The following is a 25,121-nucleotide window of genomic DNA, read 5'->3' as shown; positions in this document are numbered from 1 at the left end:
GAGCGATCCTGTCCAGAGCTTAGCCAAGTGGTGCTTAGCTCCTGATAGATTCACCAATCAAGGGGTGAGGGTCAAGGGGGAGGATCTAGACCAGTTAATGGTAGGGGTCCATGACATAAAAGGTAGTGAACCCCTGGTCTAGGCGATGAGCGATCTAACCAAGACTTCAGTGATGGAACTGGTGGCAGATAATGAAAAAATCACAATGGCAGTAAAGGTGGAGGAAGTCTGCAGCAGTAGAGGGGTCCCCAGTTGTCTTGCGTATCCATGTCACTGGACCCTGACCCCGATCTGTCAGGAACCGTCTGGTGGTTGCCCGTGCAACAGTCTCCCCACATTAAACAAAGTCATGCACAGGCACTCACCACTTATGTTGATCTGGATTGACTTCTACAGCCACTTGAAAACCTATCAACAAGCAACCCCACAGGAGAATATCATACTCAACTCAGTGATTGTACTACTTGCAATACATTGCCCTGCCCAGTCTGACTCATTGTTTTTTAACTCCACTCCAATGAAGGAACTACCAGACCTAACTAAACTGCTGTTGCAATTTAAATGTGAATTGTAGTGTTTTTTTTATCAGAATAGCAATTGATAACATTTCAAAAAAAACTTTTAGCATGCTCAAAAATTTGTACATTGCGTGCCTCTTGTACTGCAGGTACCATTTTCAACTTCCAAGGACCAAATGGCTGTGAGATATTGATTTAAATCTGAATTTCTACTGAATGACTACAAACTTGAAATTTGACCTGCTTTCAGGTCTGCTCTTCTTCCTAGATCAAAACTGTACTTCCAGTAACCTTGGAGGAATGTCCCATTGGAGTTAATGTGACACCAACTTGGTATTGGGTATAGATAAATATCATTGCCATAATTAATATAAGGTTGCTTCCATGTACAACTGATGTCATTGTAACTATTTTTAAGTTGACTTCTCAGATATGCTGAGGTTTCAATACAGATCTATGAGTAAGAGTTATAAATATTGATTCAGTGTTCAGGCAAATGTACATCGAAGATCTTGTTTTAAATTATTCATTTAAAATAATTTTCCATTGGAGATACAAAGCACTGTAGATGTTGGAGTCTCAATAGATCTAATGCCTGAATCAAACTGCTGAAGGAACTTACTGGGTTGAGCTGCGTCTGCAGAGTCAAAGGGACAGTTGCTGTTTCTGGTGGGGGCACTTCATCAGGAGTGCAACTTTAGAAGGAAGGTTACCAACATATCAAGAGGTGATGGGAGGTTGAGACAGGGCTGGAATGTGATAGGTGGAGCCAGGTGAGTTCCATATACAAAGTAAATTTATTATCAAGGTAATGTACATATACGTCACCATGTATTAAATGATTAGGAGATAGTGTAATTATTTCGCTAAAGTAAGTGATAGAGTCATAGAACACTATAGAATAGAAACAGGCCTTTTGGCCCACCTAGTCTGCCAAGCCACTAATCTGCCTTGTCCCATCGACCCACACCTGGACCATAGCCCTCCAAACCCCTCTCAACCATGTACCTGTCCAAATGTTTCTAAAATGTTGAAATCGATGCCGCATACACCGCTGGCGCTGGCAGCTCATTCCACACTCCCACCATTCTCTGAGTGAAGAAGTTTTCCTTCGTGTTTCCCTTAAATATTTCTTCTTTCACACTTAACCCATGACCTCTATTTCTAGTCTCACCCAACCTGGGTGGACAAAGCTCGCTTGTGTTTGTGCTATTATTACCCCTCATAATTTTGCATACCTCTAACAAATCTGCCCTCATTTTTCTTCACTCGAGGCAATAAAGTCCTAACCGATTCAACCTCTCCCAATAACTCAGGGTCTCAAGACCTGGCAACATCCTTGTACATTTTATCAGCACTCTTTCAATCTTGTTGACATCTTTCCTGTAGGTAGGTGACCAAAGCTGCACACAACACTCCAAATTCAACATAACATTGCAACTCCTGTACTCAATACTTTGATTTATGGAGGTCCCATATACCAAAGCATTCTATGTGACTTTATAGAGTTGAGACACCACTTTCAAGGAATTATGAATCTATGTTCCCAGATCCCTCTGTTATAGTGCACTCCTTAGTGCCCTACCGCTCATCATGTAACTGTTTGTCACCCCAAAAGGCAACAACTCACACTTGTCTGCATTAAATTCCATTTGCCATTTTTCCACCCCTTCATTCAGCTGGTCCAGATCCCACCACATGCCTTGACAGTCTTCTTTGCTGTCAATTATACGCCCACTTTTCGTGTCATCTGTAAATTTGCTGATATAGTTTACCATATTGTCATCCAATCATTGATATTGGTGATAAACAACAATGGACCCAACACTGATCCCTGCAGCACACCACTAATCACTGGCCTACAGTCAGAGAGGCAACCCTCTATTACCGCTGTCTGGCTTCTCCCGCAAAGCCATTGCCTAATCCACTTTGCTATCTCATCTTGAATGCCAAGTGACTCAACCTTCTTCACCAACCTCACACGCGAGGTTTTGTCAAAGACCTTGCTAATATCCATGTAGGCAACACCCAGTTCCTGCTCTTCATCAATTTTCCTTGTTGCTTCTTCAAAAAAGATTGTAAGATTGATTAGGTATGACCAACCATGTACAGAGCCATGTTGATTATCTCTATTAAGTCCCTGTCGATCCAAACGCTCATATATCTGGTCCCTTAGAGTACCTTCCAATAACTTTCCCGCTATTGATAACCGGCTCACCAGCCTATAATTTTCTGGCTTATACTTAGAGTCTTTCTTCAGCAACGTAACCTCACCTATGACTAAGGAGGTTTAAGTGTCTCTGCTAGAAGCCCTGCCATTTCTGCACTAGTCTCTCACAGTGTCCAAAGGAACACCTTGTCAGGCTCTGGGAACTTATCCACCCGAATTTGCCTCAAGTCAGCCAGCACCACCTCCTCTAAAATTTGTACAGGGTTCATGACCTCGCTGCAGCTTTGCTTTACTTCTATAGAATCTGCTTCCGTCTTCCGAGTAGGTGCAGATGCAAAAAATCCGTTTAAAAAATCCCCCATCTCATTCTCAATTCCTCAGCTGAAAACTGATATTTTCAATTTTTTTTACAAATTTTTTTCTTCACTCATTATAATAAACCCCTAAAAGTGTATCCTTTTCTTGTTATTGACGTTATTGATGGACAAAGTAAATAATTTTAGAACGTTGTTACTTGATATTTTGAGTAGGATTATACTGCACACAATGTACTAGTTGTAAGTACCACCATTTTTGAATGAACAATCTTGTTCAGGATTAAATGAAGCTGCTAGTGCAATTATTTTATCCTTTCATCTTTTTTCTGCTGTTACATGAGCAGGCAAAGTGACTTTATAGCTTTGGAATATTATTTGCAAATTAAAATAGGGTAAGGAACACTTCAAAAGCTTTAAAATACTTTTGTATAAACGTTTCTTAAAATAATATTTAAATAGTGTTGATAATATATTATTATTCAAAGAAAAAAAATTGATCTTCCATAACATGATCTTATGATTCATTATTGCGTCAAACAAACTGAGGTTTTTCCACACAAATCAATATTTTGTCGAATAATGATGTCAAAGCTGTTGTTTTTGCTTACACAGCATGGCTAAACTTGCAGCTACGTATGAATTTCCAAGTTTATAATCTACTCTGTTCTTCTTTAATAATCAGCTCCTAGTAGCCATCCTGTACATTCAACCCCACTCACCACTCACCACCCCTCTCCCAACATAAGACAATAAGACCATAAGATATAGGTGCAGAATTAGGCTATTTGGCCCATCAAGTCTGCTCCAGCATTTCATCATGGTTAATACATTTCCCTCTCAGCCACAATCTTCTGCGCTCTCCCCATATCCCTTCATTCCCTGACTAATCAAGAATCTATCAAACTCTGCCTTAAATATACCCAGTGACTTGACCTCCACAGCTGGCAAGGAATTCCACAGATTCACCACTCCCTGGCTAAAGAAATTCCTCCTCATCTCCAATCTAAATGGACGTCTCTCTATTCTGAGATTGTGTCCTCTGGTCCTAGACTGCCCACCATATGAAACATCCTCTCCACATCCACTCTGTTGAAGCTTTTCAATACTTGATATGTTTCAATGAGATCCCCCCCTCATTCTTCTGAATTCCAGTGAGTACAGGACCAGAACCATCAAACACTCCTCATGTAACCAGCCTTTCAATCCCTGAATTATTTTTGTGAAACTCCCTTGAATCCTCCCCAATGTCCACACATCCTCTCTTAGTTAAGAGGTACAAAACTCCTTACAATATTCCCAAGTGAGGCAGCACCAATGCCGTTTAATGCCTCAAGATCACATCTTTGAATTTATATTCTAGTCCTCTTGAAATTAATGACACAGTAACATTGCATTCACCACTGACTCAGCCTGTAACTTAGCCTTTAGGAAATCCTGCATGAGGACTCTCAAGTTCATTTGCACCTCAGATTTTGAATTTTCTCTCCATTTAGAAAATAATCTACTTTTTTATTTCTTCTACCAAAGTGCATGACCGTACACCTCCCAACATTGTATTCAATCTGCCACTTCTTTTCCATTCTCTTAACCTAAGTCCTTCTGTAGCTCTCTAATTCCTTACCACTACCTGCCCCTCCACCTGTCTTCCTATCATCCGCAAATTGAAGGTCACGAAGTCATGAATTCTGCCATCCAAATCACTGATGTATAATGTAAAAAGAGGGAGTTCCTACAACGACCCCTATGAAACGCCACTAGCCACTGGTTGCCAACCAGAAGAAGCTCCCTTTATTCCTACTCTTTCCCTCCTGCCAATCAGCCAATGCTCTACCCATGCTAGTATCTTTCCTGTAACTTGTTGAGCAACCTCATGTGTGGCAACTTGTCAAAGACCTTCTGAAAATCCAACTGCACAACATACACTGATTTTTCTTTGTCTATCCTGCTTGTTATTTCTTTAAAGAATTCCAACGGATTTGTCAGGCAAGACTTTCTCTTATGGAAACCATGCTGACTATGGTCTATTTTCTCATGTACCACCAAGTACGTTGAAACCACATCCTTAACAATTGAATCTAACATCTCAACCACTGAGGTCAAACTAACTGGCCTATAATTTCTCTTCTTCTACCTCTCTTTGAAATTTTCCTGTCCTCTGGAACCATGCCAGAATACATTGATTCTTGAAAGAACATTACTCTTCCTGTGCAGTCTCTGCACCCACCTCTTTCAAAACTCTAGGGTATAGACCATCTGGTCTGGGTGACTTATCTACCTTCAACCTTTCAGTTTCCCAAGCACCTTCTCCCTAGTAATGACAACTGCACTCACTTCTGCCGCTTGACGAACTCGATTTTCCAGCAGGTTGCTAGTATTTTTCACAGCGAACACTAATGCAGAATTCACTGTCTCCCATTACTACCTCTCAAGCATCATTTTCCAGCGGTCATATATCTACTCTTAGCTCTCCTTTACACTTTATATATCTGAAGAACTATTTGGTATCCTCTTTATTAATAATGGCTAGCTTACTTTTGTATTCCATTTTTTTCCTTTTTTATGACTTTTTCATTAACTTTTGTTGGTTTTTAAAAGATTTCTAATCTTCTAACTTCCCATTAATATTTGCTCTATTGTACGCCCTCTCTTTGGCTTTTATGTTGGCTTTGACTTATCAGCTACGTTTGTGTCATCTGCCTTTAGAATACTACTTCTTCTTTATGATGCATTTATCCTGTGCCTTCCAAACTGCTCCTAGAAATTACAGCGATTGCTGCTCTGCCATCACACCAGCAGGTATTTTCTTCAAATCGGTTTTGGCTATCTCTCTCATGCCCCTGTAATTCCCTTTACTCCACTGTAATACTGATACACCTGACTTTAGCTGCTTCTTCTCAAATTTCTGGGTGAATTCTATCATATTATGATCACTGGTCCTTTAAAGATACTTTCCTGTAAGCTCTCTACCCAATTCATTGCAGAACACCCGTTCCCAAATAGCTGATCCCCTGGTGGTCTCAGCCACAAGCTGTTCTCAAAAACAATCTTGTAGGCATTCCACAAATTCTCTCTCTTGGGATCCAGCTCCAACCTGATTTTCCCATTCTACCTGCATATTGAAATTCCCCATGACTGTTGTAACATTGCCCTTTTGACATGCAAGTTTTATCTTCTTTTGTCATTTGTAGACCACACCTTTATGACTGTTCGGAAGTCTGTATATAACTCCCACCAGGATCATTTTACCCTTGCAGATTCTTAGCTGTACAACAATGAATCTACACCTTACAATCATATGTCACCTCTTTCTAACAATTAGATTTTATTTTTCACCAACAGAGCCACTCCCTTTACCTATCTGCCTCTCCTTTTGATACAAAGTGTATCCTTGGATTAAGCTCCCAGTTGTAATCCTCTTTCAGAGATGATTCATTGTTGCCCACAACATCCTAACATGCCAATCTGTAAATGTGCTAGAGTTCATATACCTTCTTTTGTATTCTGCGTGCAGAATCAGAATCAGAATAAGGTTTAATATCACGGGTATGTCATTTAATTTGTTAACTTACTGTCAGCAGTTCCTGATAGTATAGAACAAAAAACAAATCAGTAAATCAATTACAGTAAGTATATATATATGTATATTAAATAGTTAAATTAAATATAATGAAAAAACAGAAATAATATTAAAAAAGTGAAGTAGTGTTCATGGATTCAATGTCCATTTAGGAATTGAATGGCAGAGGGGAAGAAGCTGTTCCTGAATCGCCGAGTGTGTGCCTTCAGGCTTCTGTACCTCCTTCCTGATGGTAACAAAGAGAAGAGAGCACGTCCTGGGTGATAGGGGTCCTTAACAATGGATACCGCCTTTCTGAGGCATCGCTCCTTGAAGATGTCTTGGGTACTACAGAGGCTATACCCGTGATGAAGCTGACTAATTTTACAACTCTCTGCAGCTTGCTTCAATCTTCTGCAGTAGCCCACCCCCATACCAGATGGTAATGCAGCCAGTTAGAGTGATCTCCCTGGAAATTTATGAGTGTATTTGATGACATTCCGAATCTTCTCAAACTCCTAATGAAATATAGCTACTGACTTGTCTCCTTTATTGCTGTATCGATATGTTGGGTCCAGGTTAGGTGTTTGGAGATATTGACACCCAGGAACTCAATCTCTCCACTTCCGAACCCTCTATGAAGACTGTGTATTCTCTCATCTTACCCTTCCTAAAGTCCACAATCAGCTCTTTGGTGTCATTGACGTTAAGTACACTGCAACACCACTCAACTAGCTGGTATATCTCGCTTTTGTATGCCCTCTCATCTCCAACTGAGTTCCTGCCAACAATTGTATCATCAGCAAATTTATAGGTGGTATTTGGTTTATACCTATCCACACAGTCATTGGTATAGAGAGAAACTTGCAGTGAGCAAAGCCCACATCCCTGAAGTGTGCCAGCGTTGATCGTCAGCATTCAAATATAACACCTTCGGTCCTGGATTCATCACATTCTTGACTTTCTTCTCCCTTTATATTGTAACTCATCGCATTGACTGAAATTTTGCCCTGTCATCAGCCCTTCTTTGATAACAGTCTCACTAAACGCTGCTTCTGTTTGTAAAAGCAAGTTCCCGTCTTTAGCCTTATCACTCTGGTTTCCATCCCCCTGCCAAAATAGTCAATTCCATGACCTCTGCTGTTCACAGTAGTGGGAAGTTGAGGAGACATGGCTTTTTGCACATTTTCCAGTACACCTGCTCTGAGGACCAAATCATATACTTCCCATAGAGAACCTCTTTCATGTATAAGTTAATGTATTCTTCATGTTTAGCCTGAACCTGTTTATCGAGGAAAATCCATTCAGGCACACAGAGAGGCACAATGCAGAACTATTAAAAAGTTTTATTAAAATCCTGATTAAACATCATAAAAATGTTATATAAATACAAATACTTTATGATATTATGTGAAACTACTGAAGGTATGAAGGAAAATATTACAGTCTGTCATAGACAAATATGATCTTGTTATTCCATATCTCAGACTGCTTTAAGCCTTAATTCTGACTTTTCTCTCTCTCAACGCAAATGGTCAAGCCTTTTGACTTCTCTTGCATGTTGGTATTCAGTTTTGAATATTGTCAGTACTTTAAATGTAGTGGTTTTAGAGAGAACTTGCCATGGCAACCACTCACAATGTTCTGCCTAGAACTCTCCCCCTCTCTCTTATTCATTCTCTCTGAGCTCTCTCACTTGATTTCTCTTTCTCTCAGATTTCTCAAATTGACACACAAATCCCTGTGATAATTGGATTAGCAAGATATTCTGTTTTGTTTATCCCATCCTTCACTCAGTTTGTCCAATATAGGAATGTTTGATGTCAAGCCATTAGCAGAAAAAAGATACTTTAACAGAGGAAAGTCTGATGGAGAAAAGTCGAGCTTATTAGTGGTCTAAAAACTGTTAACAAATATGTTTCCTGATATTCACACTTGCATATTTTGGGCAGAACGAAATGCCATTTTATTACTTTGGCAAAGATTTGTTATTTTTTAACCCAGGAACTCAATCTCTCCACTTCCGAACCCTCTATGAAGACTGTGTATTCTCTCATCTTACCCTTCCTAAAGTCCACAATCAGCTCTTTGGTGTCATTGACGTTAAGTACACTGCAACACCACTCAACTAGCTGGTATATCTCGCTTTTGTATGCCCTCTCATCTCCAACTGAGTTCCTGCCAACAATTGTATCATCAGCAAATTTATAGGTGGTATTTGGTTTATACCTATCCACACAGTCATTGGTATAGAGAGAAACTTGCAGTGAGCAAAGCCCACATCCCTGAAGTGTGCCAGCGTTGATCGTCAGCATTCAAATATAACACCTTCGGTCCTGGATTCATCACATTCTTGACTTTCTTCTCCCTTTATATTGTAACTCATCGCATTGTTGCAAAAATGTTATATAAATACAAATACTTTATGATATTATGTGAAACTACTGAAGGTATGAAGGAAAATATTACAGTCTGTCATAGACAAATATGATCTTGTTATTCCATATCTCAGACTGCTTTAAGCCTTAATTCTGACTTTTCTCTCTCTCAACGCAAATGGTCAAGCCTTTTGACTTCTCTTGCATGTTGGTATTCAGTTTTGAATATTGTCAGTACTTTAAATGTAGTGGTTTTAGAGAGAACTTGCCATGGCAACCACTCACAATGTTCTGCCTAGAACTCTCCCCCTCTCTCTTATTCATTCTCTCTGAGCTCTCTCACTTGATTTCTCTTTCTCTCAGATTTCTCAAATTGACACACAAATCCCTGTGATAATTGGATTAGCAAGATATTCTGTTTTGTTTATCCCATCCTTCACTCAGTTTGTCCAATATAGGAATGTTTGATGTCAAGCCATTAGCAGAAAAAAGATACTTTAACAGAGGAAAGTCTGATGGAGAAAAGTCGAGCTTATTAGTGGTCTAAAAACTGTTAACAAATATGTTTCCTGATATTCACACTTGCATATTTTGGGCAGAACGAAATGCCATTTTATTACTTTGGCAAAGATTTGTTATTTTTTAACCTTGTCATATAACAGAGATCTAGTAAAAAAGTTTATATTTGTATAGACAGAAAGTTCAGAATTTCCTTTCCAGTTGACAGCCAGTTTAAAAAGTTAACCTCTGACACTGTCTTCCCTAAAATACCTTGGGATGGGAAATTTTGGTTAATTTCTTGTCTAACATGAATTATCCATTCCGATTTAAGGTATGTGATCAGAATGTTCAAAAACACATTAAAAGATTTTCTTTGGGCTTGGTTTTCTTGACTTTTGGTCAGGAAGTTTGGGGCAGCACAGTGGTACAACTACGTTTGTATAAAAAGGTTACAAATACATTCAAAAGGGCAATCTGGAAAGATAGGGTAGGACATGGATCTAGCAGGTAAGGTTAAGGAAGATCAAGAAGTTTTATAGATAAACATTATTAAGAATAAAAGGGTGACCAGGGAGAGTGTATGTCCCCTTTGAGATCAGCACAGTGAACTATTCCTTAAGCTCTAGGAGATGGCTGGAAATTTTTAATCATTATTTCACCGCAGTGTTAATTCAGGAGAAAATCAAGTTTGCTCTATAGATAGGGAAGCAAGTGGAAATAGTTTGAAGAACATTTATATTACTAGGCAGGAGGTATCAAGAGACTTAATGTAATATAGTGGGTAAATCCCCCAAGCCTGACTGAGTACATCATCTGACTTTGTGGGAGGCTTGAGAAGAAATTTTATTGGCTCTTGGAGAGATATTTGTTTTGTATATAGCCAATAGTGAAGTTCCTAACGATTTGAAGATGGTTAACATTGTTCCATTATTTACGAAGAGTAGCATTGCTAAGCGAGGGAACTACAGACGAGTCAGACTGAGTTCTGTGAAGGGGAAGTGTTTAGGAGCAATTCTGAAGGGCAGGATCTTTGGCATTTGGATAGACAGAATCTGATTAGGAGGAGTCACCATGGCTTTATGCATAGGAAGTGGGTTAAGGATCTATTTCAGTCTGACAGGTCGCATGTATCGGATCTGGAAATTAGAACCACTGGAACTGTTCTTACTTTATACAATGTTTCCTCTGTAAGCAGCTTTTTCACTTTCGTTTCTAAAATAAAGTTAAATTTTAAAGTGTGTGATTGCATAAATTTTGATTTGTATTTGAAACATTATTTTTCTTTCACAGAGAAACTCAGACGCAGCATGCCAAACCTTGCACGTTCGTTCAGTACCACCAGTTCCCCTGACTCGTTTAAGAATAGCAGAAGTTTTGATTCAAACTTACAGAATGGAACTTCACGACTGCAATCACCAGCATGTAAGTATAAACTGTGAGTGGATTTTGTTGTGTGGTGTTAGTTGGGTTGCCTGCAGAGTTTCTATTCTACCAGTATAATATTGGGTCAGTGTACAGTGGTTTGTACAGTAAAGTTTGTTAGTTACAGAAGAGTTTGTAACCCAGCAATCCATGGGCCAGAATAACAAATGAGAAATGTGAATTTAAATCCACAGCAAGTACAGAATATAAAATTCAGCTGATTAAATTACCTAAAACTAAAAGTAAACAGTTTACAGGTGACTGTAAAATGTACTAGATTTTTAAAAAAGTCTGAGGTGAAGATTGTAATCCACTCACCATAGGCTCACAATGAGTTAGCTATAACTGTGAATGCAAACCAACAGAACATAACTACAATGCATCTGAATAATGATGAAAAGGTCATTTTCAATAAATAACTAGGTCTAGGGTAAATATAGAAACATAGAACATACACATAGAAAACCTACAGTACAATACAGGCCCTTCGGTCAACAAAGCTGTGCCGAACATGTACTTACTTTAGAAATTACCTAGGGTTACCCATAGCCCTCTATTTTTCTAAGTTCCGTGCACCTATCCAAGGGTCTTGTAAAAGGCCCTATTGTATCCGCCTCCACCACCGTCGCTGGCAGCCCATTCCATGCACTCACCACACTCTGTGTAAAAAAACTTAGCTCTGATATATCCTCTGTACCTACTTCAAAGCTCCTTAAAACTGCCTTCTCCTGTTAGCCATTTCAGCCCTTGGTAAAAGCCTCTGACCATCCACATGATCAATACCTCTCATCATCTTTTGTACCCCTATCACGTCACCTCTCATCCTCCACCGCTCCAAGGAGAAAAGGCCGGGTTCACTCAACCTGTTTTCATAAAGCATGCTCCCCAATCCAGGCAACATCCTTGTAAATCTCCTCTGCCTCATTTCTACAGTTTCGACATCCTTCCTGTAGTGAGGTGACCAGAACTGAGCACAATACTCCAAGTGGGGTGTGACCAGGGTTCTATATAGCTGTAACATTACCTCTCGGCTCTTAAGCTCAATCCCATAGTTGATGAGGACCAATGCACCTTATACCCTCTTAACCACACTGTTAACCTGCGCAGCAGCTTTGAGTGTCCTATGGACTCGGACCCCAAGATCCCTCTGATCCTCCTCACTGCTAAGAGTTTTACCATTAATACTATATTCTGCCATCATATTTGACCTACCAAAATGAACCACTTCACACTTATCTGGGTTGAACTCCATCTGCCACTTCTCAGTCCAGTTTTGCATCCTATCAATGTCCCGCTGTAACCTCTGACAGCCCTCCACACTATCCACAACAACTCCAACCTTTGTGTCATCAGCATATTTACGAACCCATCCCTCCACTTCCTCATCCAGTTTATTTATAAAAATCACGAAGAGAAGGGATCCCAGAACAGTTCCCTGAGGCACACCACTGGTCACCAACCTCCATCAGAGTATGACCCATCTACAACCACTGTTTGCCTTCTGTGAGCAAGCCAATTCTGGATCCACAAAGCAAGGTCCCCTTGGATCCCATGTCTCCTTACTTCCTCAATAAGCCTTGCATGGGCTACCTTATCAAATGCCTTGCTGAAATCCATATACACTACATTTACTGCTCTACTTTCATCAACGTGTTTAGTCACATCCTCAAAAAATTCAATCAGGCTCGTAAAGGCACAACCTGCCTTTGATAAATCCATGCTGACTTTTCTTAATCATATTATGATTCTCCAAATTTTCATAAATCCTGGCTGTCAGGATCTTCTCCATCAACTTACCAACCACTGTAGTAAGACTCACTGGTCTATAATTTCCTGGACTATCTCTACTCACTTTCTTGAATAATGGAAAAACATCTGCAACCCTCCAATTCTCCAGAACCTCTCCCGTCCCCATTGTTGATCCAAAGATCATTGCCAGAGGCTCAGCAATCTCCTCCCATGCCTCCCACAGTAGCCTGGGGTACATCTCATCCGGTCCTGGAGACTTATCCAACTTGATGCTTTCCAAAAGCTCCAGCATATCCTCTTTCTTGATGTCTTTTCAATCCACTGGAAGTCATCCCTACAATCACCAAGATCCTTCTCCATAGTGAATAATGAAGCAAAGTATTCATTAAGTACCTCAGCTATCTCCTCCGATTCCATACACACTTTTGCACTGTCACACTTGATTGGACCTGTTCTCTCACATCTTATCCTCTTGCTCTTCACATACTTCTAGAATGCCTTGGGGTTTTCTTTAATCCTGTTCGCCAAGGCCTTCTCATGGCCCCTTCTGGCTCTCCTAACTTCATTCTTAAGCTCCTTCCTCCTAGTGCTATAATGGTCTAGATCTCTATTATTACCTAGCCTCTTTCATAAGCTTTTTTTATGGACTAGATTTTCAACAGCCTTTGTACACCACGGTTCCTGTACTCTACCATCCTTTCCCTGTCTCATTGGAACGTACCTATGCAGAATGCTAGGCAAATATCCCCTGAACGTTTGTCACATTTCTGCCATACATCTCCCTGAGTACATCTGTTCCCAATTTATGCTTCCAAGTTCCTGCCTGATAGCTTCATATTTCCCCTTACTCCAATTAAACGCTTTCCTAACTCTCTGTTCCTCACCCTCTGCAATTCTATGGCAAAGGAGATAGAATTATGATCACTATCTCCAAAATACTCTCCCACTGAAAGACTTGACACCTGACCAGGTTCATTTCCCAATACCAGATCAAGTACAGCCTCTCCTCTTGTATGCTTATCTACATATTGTGTCAGGAAACCTTCCTGAACACACCAAACTCCACCCCAGCTCTAGGGAGATGCCAATTAATATTTGGGAAATTAAAGTCTCCCACCAGGACAACCCTGTTATTATTACACCTTTCCAGAATCTTCCTCCCTATCTGCTTCTCGATGTCACTGTTACGCTTGGGTGGTCTATAAAAATATGATTTGGGTGAACTCAAAACATAAAGGTTTGAATGTTTATTTAAGGGAAAGTAAAACTTACATGTAATACTACTGATACAAATTTGACATGCAAATTTACCATTCACCAGGAAACAATAATTCAACTCACATCAGTATAAACTTAGATCAAAATTTGTTTTGACAGGTATTTTGTACTATAACAGACAAAATATACTATGTAATACAAAGTAAAGAAAACAGCCCGTCAGATATATATTAATCTATAATGTTCACGTGATCATTGGAGCTTATTGTTGCGTTATACTTCCGGTTTGTGTCACTTCGGTTACTCATGGTACCGAACCAATTCTCCGCTGAAGAACCACTCCAAGCATGAAAATAATATCCATGCAGCATCCAAGGAAAAAGGCATTAAACTTTCTCCAATGTTGTGTGCTAGCTGGCTAACTAAAGTTTAGTTTGCATTCACAGTAATACATAGCTAACTCATTATCCTGCAGTAAGAGGGTTACATTTTTGGGGGTTCTTCTGGGATGGATGCTTGAATGAGTTAATGCTGTATAAATGCTGTACTATGATTGGGTGGCCTGTTTGCTTGTGTTCAAGCCCGTGTTACACTGGTGTCATTTTTAGTGCAATTTAAAGAGTATCATAATAGTCTATGGCTTTAATTCCTTCTAAAGTGTATGAACATACACTTTCCTACACTATATTCCATCTGCAACTTCTTTGCCCATTCTCCTGCAGATGCTTCCTCAATACTACCTGACCGTTCTCCTGTTTTTGCATCATCTGCAAATGTGGCCACAAAGACATCGATTCCAACATCCAAATCATTGACATAAAATGTGAAAAGAAGTGGTTCCAATGCCGATTCCTGCTGAACACCACTATTCACCAAACAGAACAGGCCCCTTTCATTCTCCTCTTTGCCTCCAGCCAGTCAGCCAATCTTCTATCCATGCTGGTGTCTTTCCTTACATACCATGGACTCTTGTTTAGCAGCCTCGTGCAGCACTTTGACAGAGGCCTTCTAAACATGCAAGTAAACAACATACAAGTGACTCTCCTTTGTTTATCCTGCCTGCTATTTCCTCAAAGAATTCCAACAGATTCATCAGTCCATGTTTCAGGCTAAGACCTTGCAGGCTAAAATGTTGATCATTTATTGCCCTCCATAGATGCTGCTTGACATATTGAGTTCCTCCAGCACTTCGTGTGTGCTGTGGTGAAACTCTCTGTCCTAGGAGCATTAATGGAACCACTGAACCTACTCAGCAGGTCAGGCAGCATCTGCAGAGGCAAAGGGATAGTTACTGTTTCAGATCTCCCTTCTGTACCCCCTCACTACTACCTATCTCTTCATTATACTGGTAATCACACCTCTACACTGAGAGTCCTGAAGCAGGATCATATTTTCTTTTCTACTCACCTTGCCTGTGTTGGGCTATATGTGACTCTAGACACACAGGCACATAACACTGTGACTGGCTTGTAACTGTCCTCCCAGCTGCTGCATTATTGTAATGATTCAAGAATGTAGCTCCCCATCACTTGTCCAGAATGGCTAAGAATAGCAATGGAATTTGGAGGTGTCATGTGATATGAATGAACAAAAACAAAACAATTTGAATAATATGGACTTCCATTTTCATTTTTGAATCCCAATTTTTGAATATTCTTGTTGTTGAACTAAATACAATTCTGGGTCTAAAAAGCAAATCTGTTGTTGAAAAATAATGTGCAGCAATGGATTCTAAAAAGTACAAAGAAAAGATAATTAGTTTCTTTAGGAAAGCTGGGAATTGGATAAATTCTGGATGCAATTTTTCTTGTGCTCACTCAAGATAATATAACTCAGCTGCTTCTCAGTTTTAGCATATTCGGTACTTGGGTTCTTGAGTTATTTATAAGATCCATAGAATGTTATTTACAAGACAATAGAGTCATACATTACAGTAGCAGCCTTATCAGCCCATCACATCAATGCTGATCCTTTTGTCCATCCATACTAATACCATCTGTCCACATTAGGACTATATCCTTCCTTGATTTGCCAATTTAAGTGCCTGTCTAAATTCCACTTAACACATACTTGAATGCCTTAAACAATGTCAGCCAGTATTCTTATAACATTCAAAAGGTTTATCTTGGTAATAATTAATGTATATGAATTTAAGAGAAGTATTTTCAAACATTAATGTAGCCACAATTCTATTTTATCTCAAAGAGCATAGGAACATTAAGACAGAATTGGATAAGCACATATAGAAGTATTGATCGGGTTAGGAGAGAGGCCAGGGGTCACAGGCAGAAACTAAAAGGCCAGCCATTGATCACTGAGACCAGTGGACATTTCTTCATCAAAGCAAAAAACACACTTTTGAAAGTTTCTGCTTATGCAATGCACTTTCTGAATATATTCACAATAAAGATGAGCAGAAGTTTGAAAGTTCAGAAATTCAGGAGATGTGAGGTTAGTGTGGGAGAGTGTTATTGAGGTATAACATCAGCCAAGATCCTGTTGAAGCAAGGCACAATGACCTAGGTGATTGACTACAACTTTCTTTCTCTTATGTTTTTAAGTTTTACAGAATCTACATTCTCATATTGTTACAAAATTTTATCTTGTTCAATGAGATGACTTCATGTTCTTCTCAACTTTCTGCTGTTTTAGTGTAGACTACTCAAAGGGCTCCTTCCTCACTCCACTAATGAGTCTGACAATATCTTTATTGTACAGAGATGGACAAGTTTAATCTTCCTTAAATGAGATGGTAGAATATAAAATACTCCAGAAAAGGCTCCACAAAAGCGCTGTTCAGTTTCCTTTGGACAACAAAGACGACTCTAGTCTTGCACCCTGTTGCTCCAGATATTAAAGCTAGCATTATGTTTGTATTTCTAGCTTCTTGCTGTTTCTGCAAGCTAGCTTTGTGGTGTTTATTTATACAGGGACACCAAGTTCTCTTTCAGCATCGATGTTTAATCTTCTTTTACACGCCCTGGTTCAAAACCTATTTATTTTACTAACATGATTTTGTCTTTTATTTTCATGTTTATTTTTAATTTTAGATTTTATTTTATTTTCATGATTGTACTTTATCCCATTGTAAAACACTTTGAACTCGATTGTATGAAAAGTGCACTATAATTAAGATAGTATTATTATTTTTACATTATTTAAATAGTGTTCTTCAACATTAACTCACACTCTCCCTTATTTACTGTTCTTTCCCTTCTGCAGACAATTTGTGTGTTCTTCATAACTTATTTGTTAAGTAATTGCAGTTGGTCACTATATCAGTAATTAATTTCAATTATAAAATACTGGGCTGTGGATCTCCCAAACTTGCCAATGTGAAATTGACTGCTTATACCATTCTTCACTTTTCTGTCTGCTGACCAACCCTCTCAGAATCAGGTTAATTATCATTGACATAATGTATGTTATGAAATTTGTTGTTTTGTAGCAGCTGTTCAGTGCAAGTCTTAAAAAATACTGTAAGTTACAATAAAATAAGAAATAAATAGTGCAAGAGAAGAATAGTGAGGTAACGTTCATGGGTTCATGGACTTCAGAAATTTGATGTGAGAAGGGAAAAATCTATTCCTAAAATATTGAGTGTGGGTCTTCAAACTTCTGTACCTCCTCCCTGATGGTAATAATGAGGAGAGGACATGTCCTGGTTGATGAGTGTCCTTAATGATGGATGCCATCTTCTTGAGGCACTGCCTTGTGGGGATGTCCTCGATGGAGGAAAGGCTCCTGCCCATGATGAAGCTGCCTGAGTCTATAACCCACTGCAGCCTCTTTCGATCCTGTTTGTTGGAGCCTCCATACTAGGTGTGATGCAACCATTTGGAATGCTGTCTACTGTATTTCTGTAGAGATTTTCTAGGGTGTTTGGTGACATAACAAATTTCCTCAAGCTCCTAATGAAGTATAGCTGCTGGTGTGTCTTCATGATTGCATCAATGTGTTTGTTATCCATATAATGCCATTATCCACACCACAGGCTGTCTTTTATGTGTCATGTTACTTAATGTCTTGTAAACATCACAGATGTTATACTTTCTGACCATAATAAGCTTGTCAAATGTTATTTTCATTCATGGAACCATGTTGGTTCTGCCTAATTAGGTTATATTTAAGGTGCTTTCTCCTGATTTCCTTAATAATGGACTCTAGCATATTGACCCCCACTTGCTCTCTTTAGAACCCAAAGAAGTAGCCCATCATGTCCAGGAAGTTTGCTAGCTTTTTCTCAAGTGATATTTGTAGCCTGGGGAAAAATACACACGCAGGACAACAAATACTTCTTTGGGTCTTTAATTCCTTTATCTGTTTTAGATGCTTTAATGCAGAAAGAGGGTATCAAAATAAAACAGCAAAATAATTTTTAAAAACCCAGTTCCTGCTGTTACAATCTTAGCTTAATTTCAGACCACACCCTTGTTATGTATGCAGTTTGAAAATAAATAAAAACAAAATATAGAAAACCAATACGGTAGTGGCAATTCTAAAAATACAATACAAACAGCATTAGAATCCCACCGACCCTCTACCTTATACACATCAAAAAGATGAAAAAATACATCTCATCTTAACTAAGACATATACTGACTTTCGTACACACATGCTTAATTTCCAGACACATATAGGCTAGACCCTGAAATGAATTCTCTTCACTCACACTATGTAAATAGAGATTAACACTTTCACATTACTCCGTTAGAGTCACATTCATTCATGAAACAATAAAGAAAGACAAAACTAAACTTTTACAATATATTGCCTTGTAGACTAAGTTACTAAAAAGACTACCTTTCAAGGCCAATAACGAATTTCACACAACCACGCTATCTGGCGTCGATACTTTACTCGCAAAAAATCTTTCCTCGCCAAACCTGGAAAAAGTACTCGAACATCATTCTCTTTAGAACATGGTAACTCTTCTTTCTACTCCACACGTGCAAAATGATGTCAATATTTTCTCTTAAAGGCATTACCAGGGTGCACTTTAATAATTTAAGGATTATATTCAGCAGTCACCTGGTTACATATTAATTGATTTAAGTTCTCGAATCCCTTTTGCCCCTGCATGTTTATTATTTTTGGTATCCTTTCAGAGCTTTCTACTGTGAAGGCAGATACAATGTGCTTGTTTAGCATCTCTGCCATTTCCATGTTCCCAGTTATTAGTCCTTCTTTGAGTTTCTAAGGAAAATCAGTGATTATATTTGATAATCTCTTTCTTCTGACACATGTAGATGGTTTTTGAAACTTTTTTATCTCTTTGTTGTTTATTTTTATATTCACTTCCCCTCATTTGTTAATATTTTAATCATCCTTTGATTCTCCCAATCCTCAAGCCACTATTATATTTTGCACTTTTATAAGCCTTTTCTTTTAATCTAATACCATCATTTAGTTTATTCATGGATTAATCACATGTTATGTAATCTTTACTTCTTGATATTTATGGACAATAATAAAATATTTCTTCAAGTCTTTGTCACTGTTATCCACCTTTTCTAACTCAATCTACCTTAGCTAATTCTCTCTGTATACAACTTTATTGATTTTATTTAATCTAAATATTATGTTTTGGAGTTATTTCAAATCTTTTCCATAAAATTACCAATTAAATTTTTATTCATAACCCAATCCAAAAATCCAATCCAATCCGTGATCTAGGATATGATCTGAAATGCCTTCTAGGATATGATGCACATGAAACCCATTACAATTTTGTTTGTCTAGATTATGCTTTAAGTCTGGTGTTCTTATTTCCTGAATAATGGATGCTATCCTCCCCCCTTTTCTTGTTTTAATAATTGAACGGAACTAAAGCAAAAGTTAAAGTGGAAGGATCTGAAGATGGTTGAGAGAAGGGAAAAGAGGTATTTGAAAAATGATTAATTGCATCAAAGAATAGCAGGAGATTAATGACTGATATAGCTGTACACCAGAGAATGAAGATGTTCATTGGCCTGCTACTTGATGGGTTTTGCCAGATATTCCATATGGAACTGCCAATATGTACAATAATAATTTTCGTCAAGTTTCAAGATTCTACATGAATGTAGAAATTTTGATCTTGCGGGATTAGTTAAAGCATTGGTTCCCTGGTTGGCCCCACCATCAGAACCCACATTTGCGTCTAATAGTGGTTCAGTAGCTTGCTGAAGTCGATACTAGTATTTGCTGACAGAACCTTGTGGATTATCCACAAGCCTATTCATATGAATGGTGGCCATCAGGATGGAAGATAAATTGGAGAGTATTGGAAGTGGGACCCAATAGTAAAACACCTGTACATCAAGAACATGGTCAAAGCAACAGAAGATCCAAAAGCCTGCATGAACAATACACAAAACTGAGTTCAAATTCCCCTGCGGTTGTTAAAATTAGATTAATAATTTGGAATCTTGGGAAGAGCAGTTCAAAAGTACAAGCTAATCTCAGTAATGTTGACCAAAAAAGCTACAGGTCTGCTTTAAAACCCTCTTTAGTTCATGAATGCCTTTTGGAGAACAAAATCTATCAGCCTTTTCTAGTCTCAGTCATTGTGATGCAACATTATCCCATGAACCTCCTGCTTAAAATACTCTCTAATATAGCCTAGTGAACATTTATTTGTCACAACCTTTGCAAGGATCTAGAAATGCTGGCTTAGGCAGTTATGTCTTGACCCCAAACAATAAATAGTTAAAGCAGTTCCTTAAGATTGTTGTAGTCAAGTCTGGTAGTGGTGTAGTGGCATAAGTTCCCACTACCTATTAAATGCTCACAATGGCGTGCGTCTCAAATAACCTCTGACAACCAAGTCCAGCTCCTGGCCTTCATGTGGGCTTAGCTACCAAGCCCAGTGGAGCTGTTTCAACTGACAGGAGAAGGGACAAAGGGCGGTTACTGGTGCCTTAAAACCAGTCTCTTTGGGCAGATGAGGCTCATCAGGCATCTGATCTAAGAGAAGGAAAACTCTGATCTCAAATCTTCGCTAACTTGCGGCTATATCCACTCATGGGGACAGCTTCGGCAGTAAACCCTGAGGAAGAACCTGGAACTGGAGACCCTAAAGCAGTTCTACATTGAGTTCAATGCTGACTGACAACTCCTGTGATGCTGCTGGTGCCAAACTGTGTCGGTCCCTGCTGTCCTTTGTATTCATCAGCTACAAGGAGAGGGGGAATCTGCTGCATGAGGAACAGCTTGTTCTTCATATTATACTGCCCTGGCTTGTGTATCTTGTAGGCATCTAGGATGTAATATCCATGGTTGAACCCTTCCAATGGAGGGCCTCCTAGGTAGAACTTTGGAAGGTAAATTAAAATATAGGTGAGATGGGAAACATGGAAATAAAATTGAAAAGGAGAAAAAGTAGTGTTTCTAGGATACTTGAAAAGTGAAAAGCAAATATCAAAGGTGAAAGATTTTTGTCTGATAGCTTGTAGTGACAAAGGTCTCCAAGTTTGGTATGGAGGTGTAATTGTTAAGTAATTGGACTAGCAGCCAGAGTCCTGAACCTTTGGTGGAAAAACAAGAATTCAGAGGAGATTAGGTAGTTAAATTAACCAGAAATTAATATGTTCACATTGTGTGAATGAATTCATATATCTTTAATATGTCTCCTTTCTCCATGAACCACAACATATACATTACAATTCATAGTCATAGTCACAGTCATACCTTATTGATCCCGGGGGAAATTGGTTTTAGTTACAGTTGTACCATAAATAATTAAGTAGTATAAAACCATAAATAATTAAATAGTAATATGTAAATTATGCCAGGAAATAAGTCCAAGACCAGTCTATTGGCTCAGGGTGTCTGACCCTCCAAGGGAGGAGTTGTAAAGTTTGATGGCCACAGGCAGGAATGACTTCCTATGACACTCTGTGTTGCATCTCGGTGGAATGAGTCTCTGGCCGAATGTACTCCTGTGCCCAACCAGTACATTATGTAGTGGATGGGAGACATTGTCCAAGATGGCATGCAACTTGGACAGCATCCTCTTTTCAGACACCACCGTCAGAGAGTCCAGTTCCATCCCCACAACATCACTGGCCTTACGAATGAGTTTGTTGATTCTGTTGGTGTCTGCTACCCTTAGCCTGCTGCCTCAGCACACAACAGCAAACATGATCGCACATTCATCAGTAATCCCTGCCATACAAAGAAGTCATCTAAATAAATATAGCATTAATAGAGAAAGTTACATTGCTGCCTCTCAAAAATGAATTGAGCTTCATTGCAACTTTGTAGTGGGCATAAGATGGAGAGGTTGGAATGATAGTACATGCCTCAAGCATTCAGTAGTTGGCAAAGCATAGTCTGCAATACGGCTTCCCAGTGGGGGAGAATTGAAGGATTGGCAGCAATAGTATTCACAATTGATCTGTGCCTGAAATTATTTTTCTCGTAGTGTTTGGAAGCTGGGATATTATGAACGAACAGGTAGTGAAGCTTCAGCACTTGATTAGAAAGTGTTCGAAAGAGATAGCAATAGGGGGAGTTAAAATAAATTGTCACAAAGGAATGCTCCAACCGAAGAACAGAGATAAGGAGTAACACACATCAAAATTGCTGGTGAACGCAGCAGGACAGGCAGCATCTCTAGGAAGAGGTACAGTCGACGTTTCAGGCCGAGACCCTTCGTCAGGACTAACTGAAGGAAGAGTTAGTAAGAGATTTGAAAGTGGGAGGGGGAGTGGGAGATCCAAAATGATAGGAGAAGACAGGGGGGGAGGGGTGGATCTAAGAGCTGGACAGGTGATTGGCAAAGGGGATATGAGAGGATCATGGGACAGGAGGTCCGGGAAGAAAGACAAGGGGGGGGGGCGGAACCAGAGGATGCGCAAGGGGTATAGTCAGAGGGACAGAGGGAGAAAAAGGAGAGTGAGAGAAAGAATGTGTGTATAAAAATAAATAACGGATGGGGTACGAGTGGGAGGTGGGGCATTAGTGGAAGTTAGAGAAGTCGATGTTCATGCCATCAGGTTGGAGGCTACCCAGACGGAATATAAGGTGTTGTTCCTCCAACCTGAGTGTAGCTTCATCTTTACAGTAGAGGAGGCCGTGGATAGACATATCAGAATGGGAATGGGATGTGGAATTGAAATGTGTGGCCACTGGGAGATCCTGCTTTCTCTGGCGGACAGAGCGTAGGTGTTCAGCAAAGCGGTCTCCCAGTCTGCGTCGGGTCTCGCCAACATATAGAAGGCCACATCGGGAGCACCGGATGCAGTATATCACCCCAGCCGACTCACAGGTGAAGTGTCGCCTCACCTGGAAGGACTGCCTGGGGCCCTGAATGGTGGTAAAGGAGGAGGTGTAAGGGCATGTGTAGCACTTTCCCTCCCCCCACTCTGCTTTCCGCAGGGATCGCTCCCTACGCGACTCCCTTGTCCATTCGTCCCCCCCATCCCTCCCCACCAATCTCCCTCCTGGAACTTATCCTTGTAAGCGGAACAAGTGCTACACATGTCCTTACATATCCCCTTTGTCAATCACCTGTCCAGCTCTTAGATCCACCCCTCCCCTCCTGTCTTCTCCTATCATTTTGGATCTCCGCCTCCCCCTCCCACTTTCAAATCTCTTACTAACTCTTCCTTCAGTTAGTCCTGACGAAGGGTATCGGCCTGAAATGTCGACTGTACCTCTTCCTAGAGATGATGCCTGACCTGCTGCGTTCACCAGCAACTTTGATGTGTGTTGCTTGAATTTCCAGCATCTGCAGAATTCCTGTTGTTTAGAGATAAGAAGTATTACAGTAGGTGGATTTCAGTTGGAAATGAATGTGGTTCAGCTTGTGTGAACTCTGATAATCCGGTATGTTTGTGATTCCCATTGTGGTTAACTGGCAGATTTTCCAAGATATGAGGGGTGATTGATAAGTTTGTGGCCTAAGGTAGAAGGAGTCAATTTTAGAAAACCTAACACATTTATTTTTCAACATAGTCCCCTCCTACATGTACACACTTAGTCCAGCAGTCGTGGAGCATACGGATCCCGTCTTTGTGGAAGTGGTCCACAGCAGGGGTGATTGATAAGTTCGTGGCCTAAGGTAGAAGGAGATGAGTTGTTAACTTCAAACTTTATGCATTATCACTCAAAGAGTTGAACTGCACGTGCATGTAACGAGAGCGTCTTGGACCTCCAGGTGGTCCACAGCAGGGGTGATTGATAAGTTTGTGGCCTAAGGTGGAAGGAGATGAGTTATACCACTCTCGATACATGCACGTGCAGTTCAACTCTTTGAGTGAAAATGCAGAAAGTTTGAAGTTAATAACTCATCGCCTTCTACCTTAGGCCACAAACTTCTCAATCACCCCTGCTGTGGACCACTTCTGGAGGTCCAAGACGCCGACTTCTACAAAGAAAAGATCTGTATGCTCCACGACCGCTGGACTAAGTGTATAAATGTAGGAAAAATAAATGTGCTAGGTTTTCTAAAATTGACTCCTTCTACCTTACGCCGCACACTTATCAATCACCCCTCATGTTGCTATCAGAGGGCCAGCATAGTTCAAGTTCACTTTTGTTAGATTTTGCATTCAATCATAATGAATTTTCCATTGTACCAGTGAAGGAGAAGGAGCATCGGAACTGATGTCCTGGTGAGGAAGAATGGAGCATGGGAAACAGCTTCCCAGAGGTTGGAAATGGGTGTAAGGCTCTGGGTGTGAGGAGGATGGAGCATGGGCACTAGGTTCCAGGTGAGTGAGAATAAAATGTGGGAACTGGTGCCCCAGCAATTAGGAAGGATTCCTCACAAATATTGTGTGGTAAGCCAGATGGCCAGTCATCAGGATTTATCGATAACAGATTATTCGTGTTTTAGTGTATATCTAAAATGATCTAATTATGAATGTAAGTTCTGACAAAGGGTCTTCAACCTGAGATTTTAACTGTTTCTCCTTCCTCAGATACTACCTGACCTGCTGAGTGCTTTCAACATTTCCTAGTATTAATCTTTACTGTTTGTCATTGTGTAACAGTGAGAGCAGGAATTTTAATTTAAAGTAGGCCAGCTGTAATACTGGAGAACAGTAATATCCTTCTCAGTGGCTGATCTGCTGTTGTAACAGTGCTTGTAACCCATCCAATCAAAACAAGGTTTACCTACAATAATCCTCCTGACAGAATCCATTGACCTAGCAAAGCCAAATAGAATAAGTTTAGCTCTCGCAGCAGGAATGCAGACAATTAATGTTGCTTTATATGGTAGAATAGTACGTGTCAGCAAAATGGGAGCTGCTGAGAGAGACTGCGTCTTGCTTGTGTTTATTTTGTTTCTTGGCAGAGGTT

General features: G+C 39.8%; 1 protein-coding gene across 1 annotated transcript in view; it reads left to right on the top strand.

The window, feature by feature from the left end:
* slain1a (SLAIN motif family, member 1a) overlaps nt 1-25,121 on the top strand; it is a 137,816-nt gene that overhangs the window by 99,226 nt on the left and 13,469 nt on the right. The window contains exon 5 of the mRNA XM_072258757.1: nt 10,731-10,862. Within this exon, the coding sequence (XP_072114858.1) occupies nt 10,731-10,862 (132 nt within the window). The remainder of the gene's footprint in view (nt 1-10,730; nt 10,863-25,121) is intronic.

This window comes from Mobula birostris, chromosome 5 (genome assembly GCF_030028105.1).
Source record: "Mobula birostris isolate sMobBir1 chromosome 5, sMobBir1.hap1, whole genome shotgun sequence".
In the NCBI taxonomy this organism is placed as follows: domain Eukaryota; kingdom Metazoa; phylum Chordata; class Chondrichthyes; order Myliobatiformes; family Myliobatidae; genus Mobula; species Mobula birostris.
This window is presented reverse-complemented; position numbering and strand designations above follow the sequence as displayed.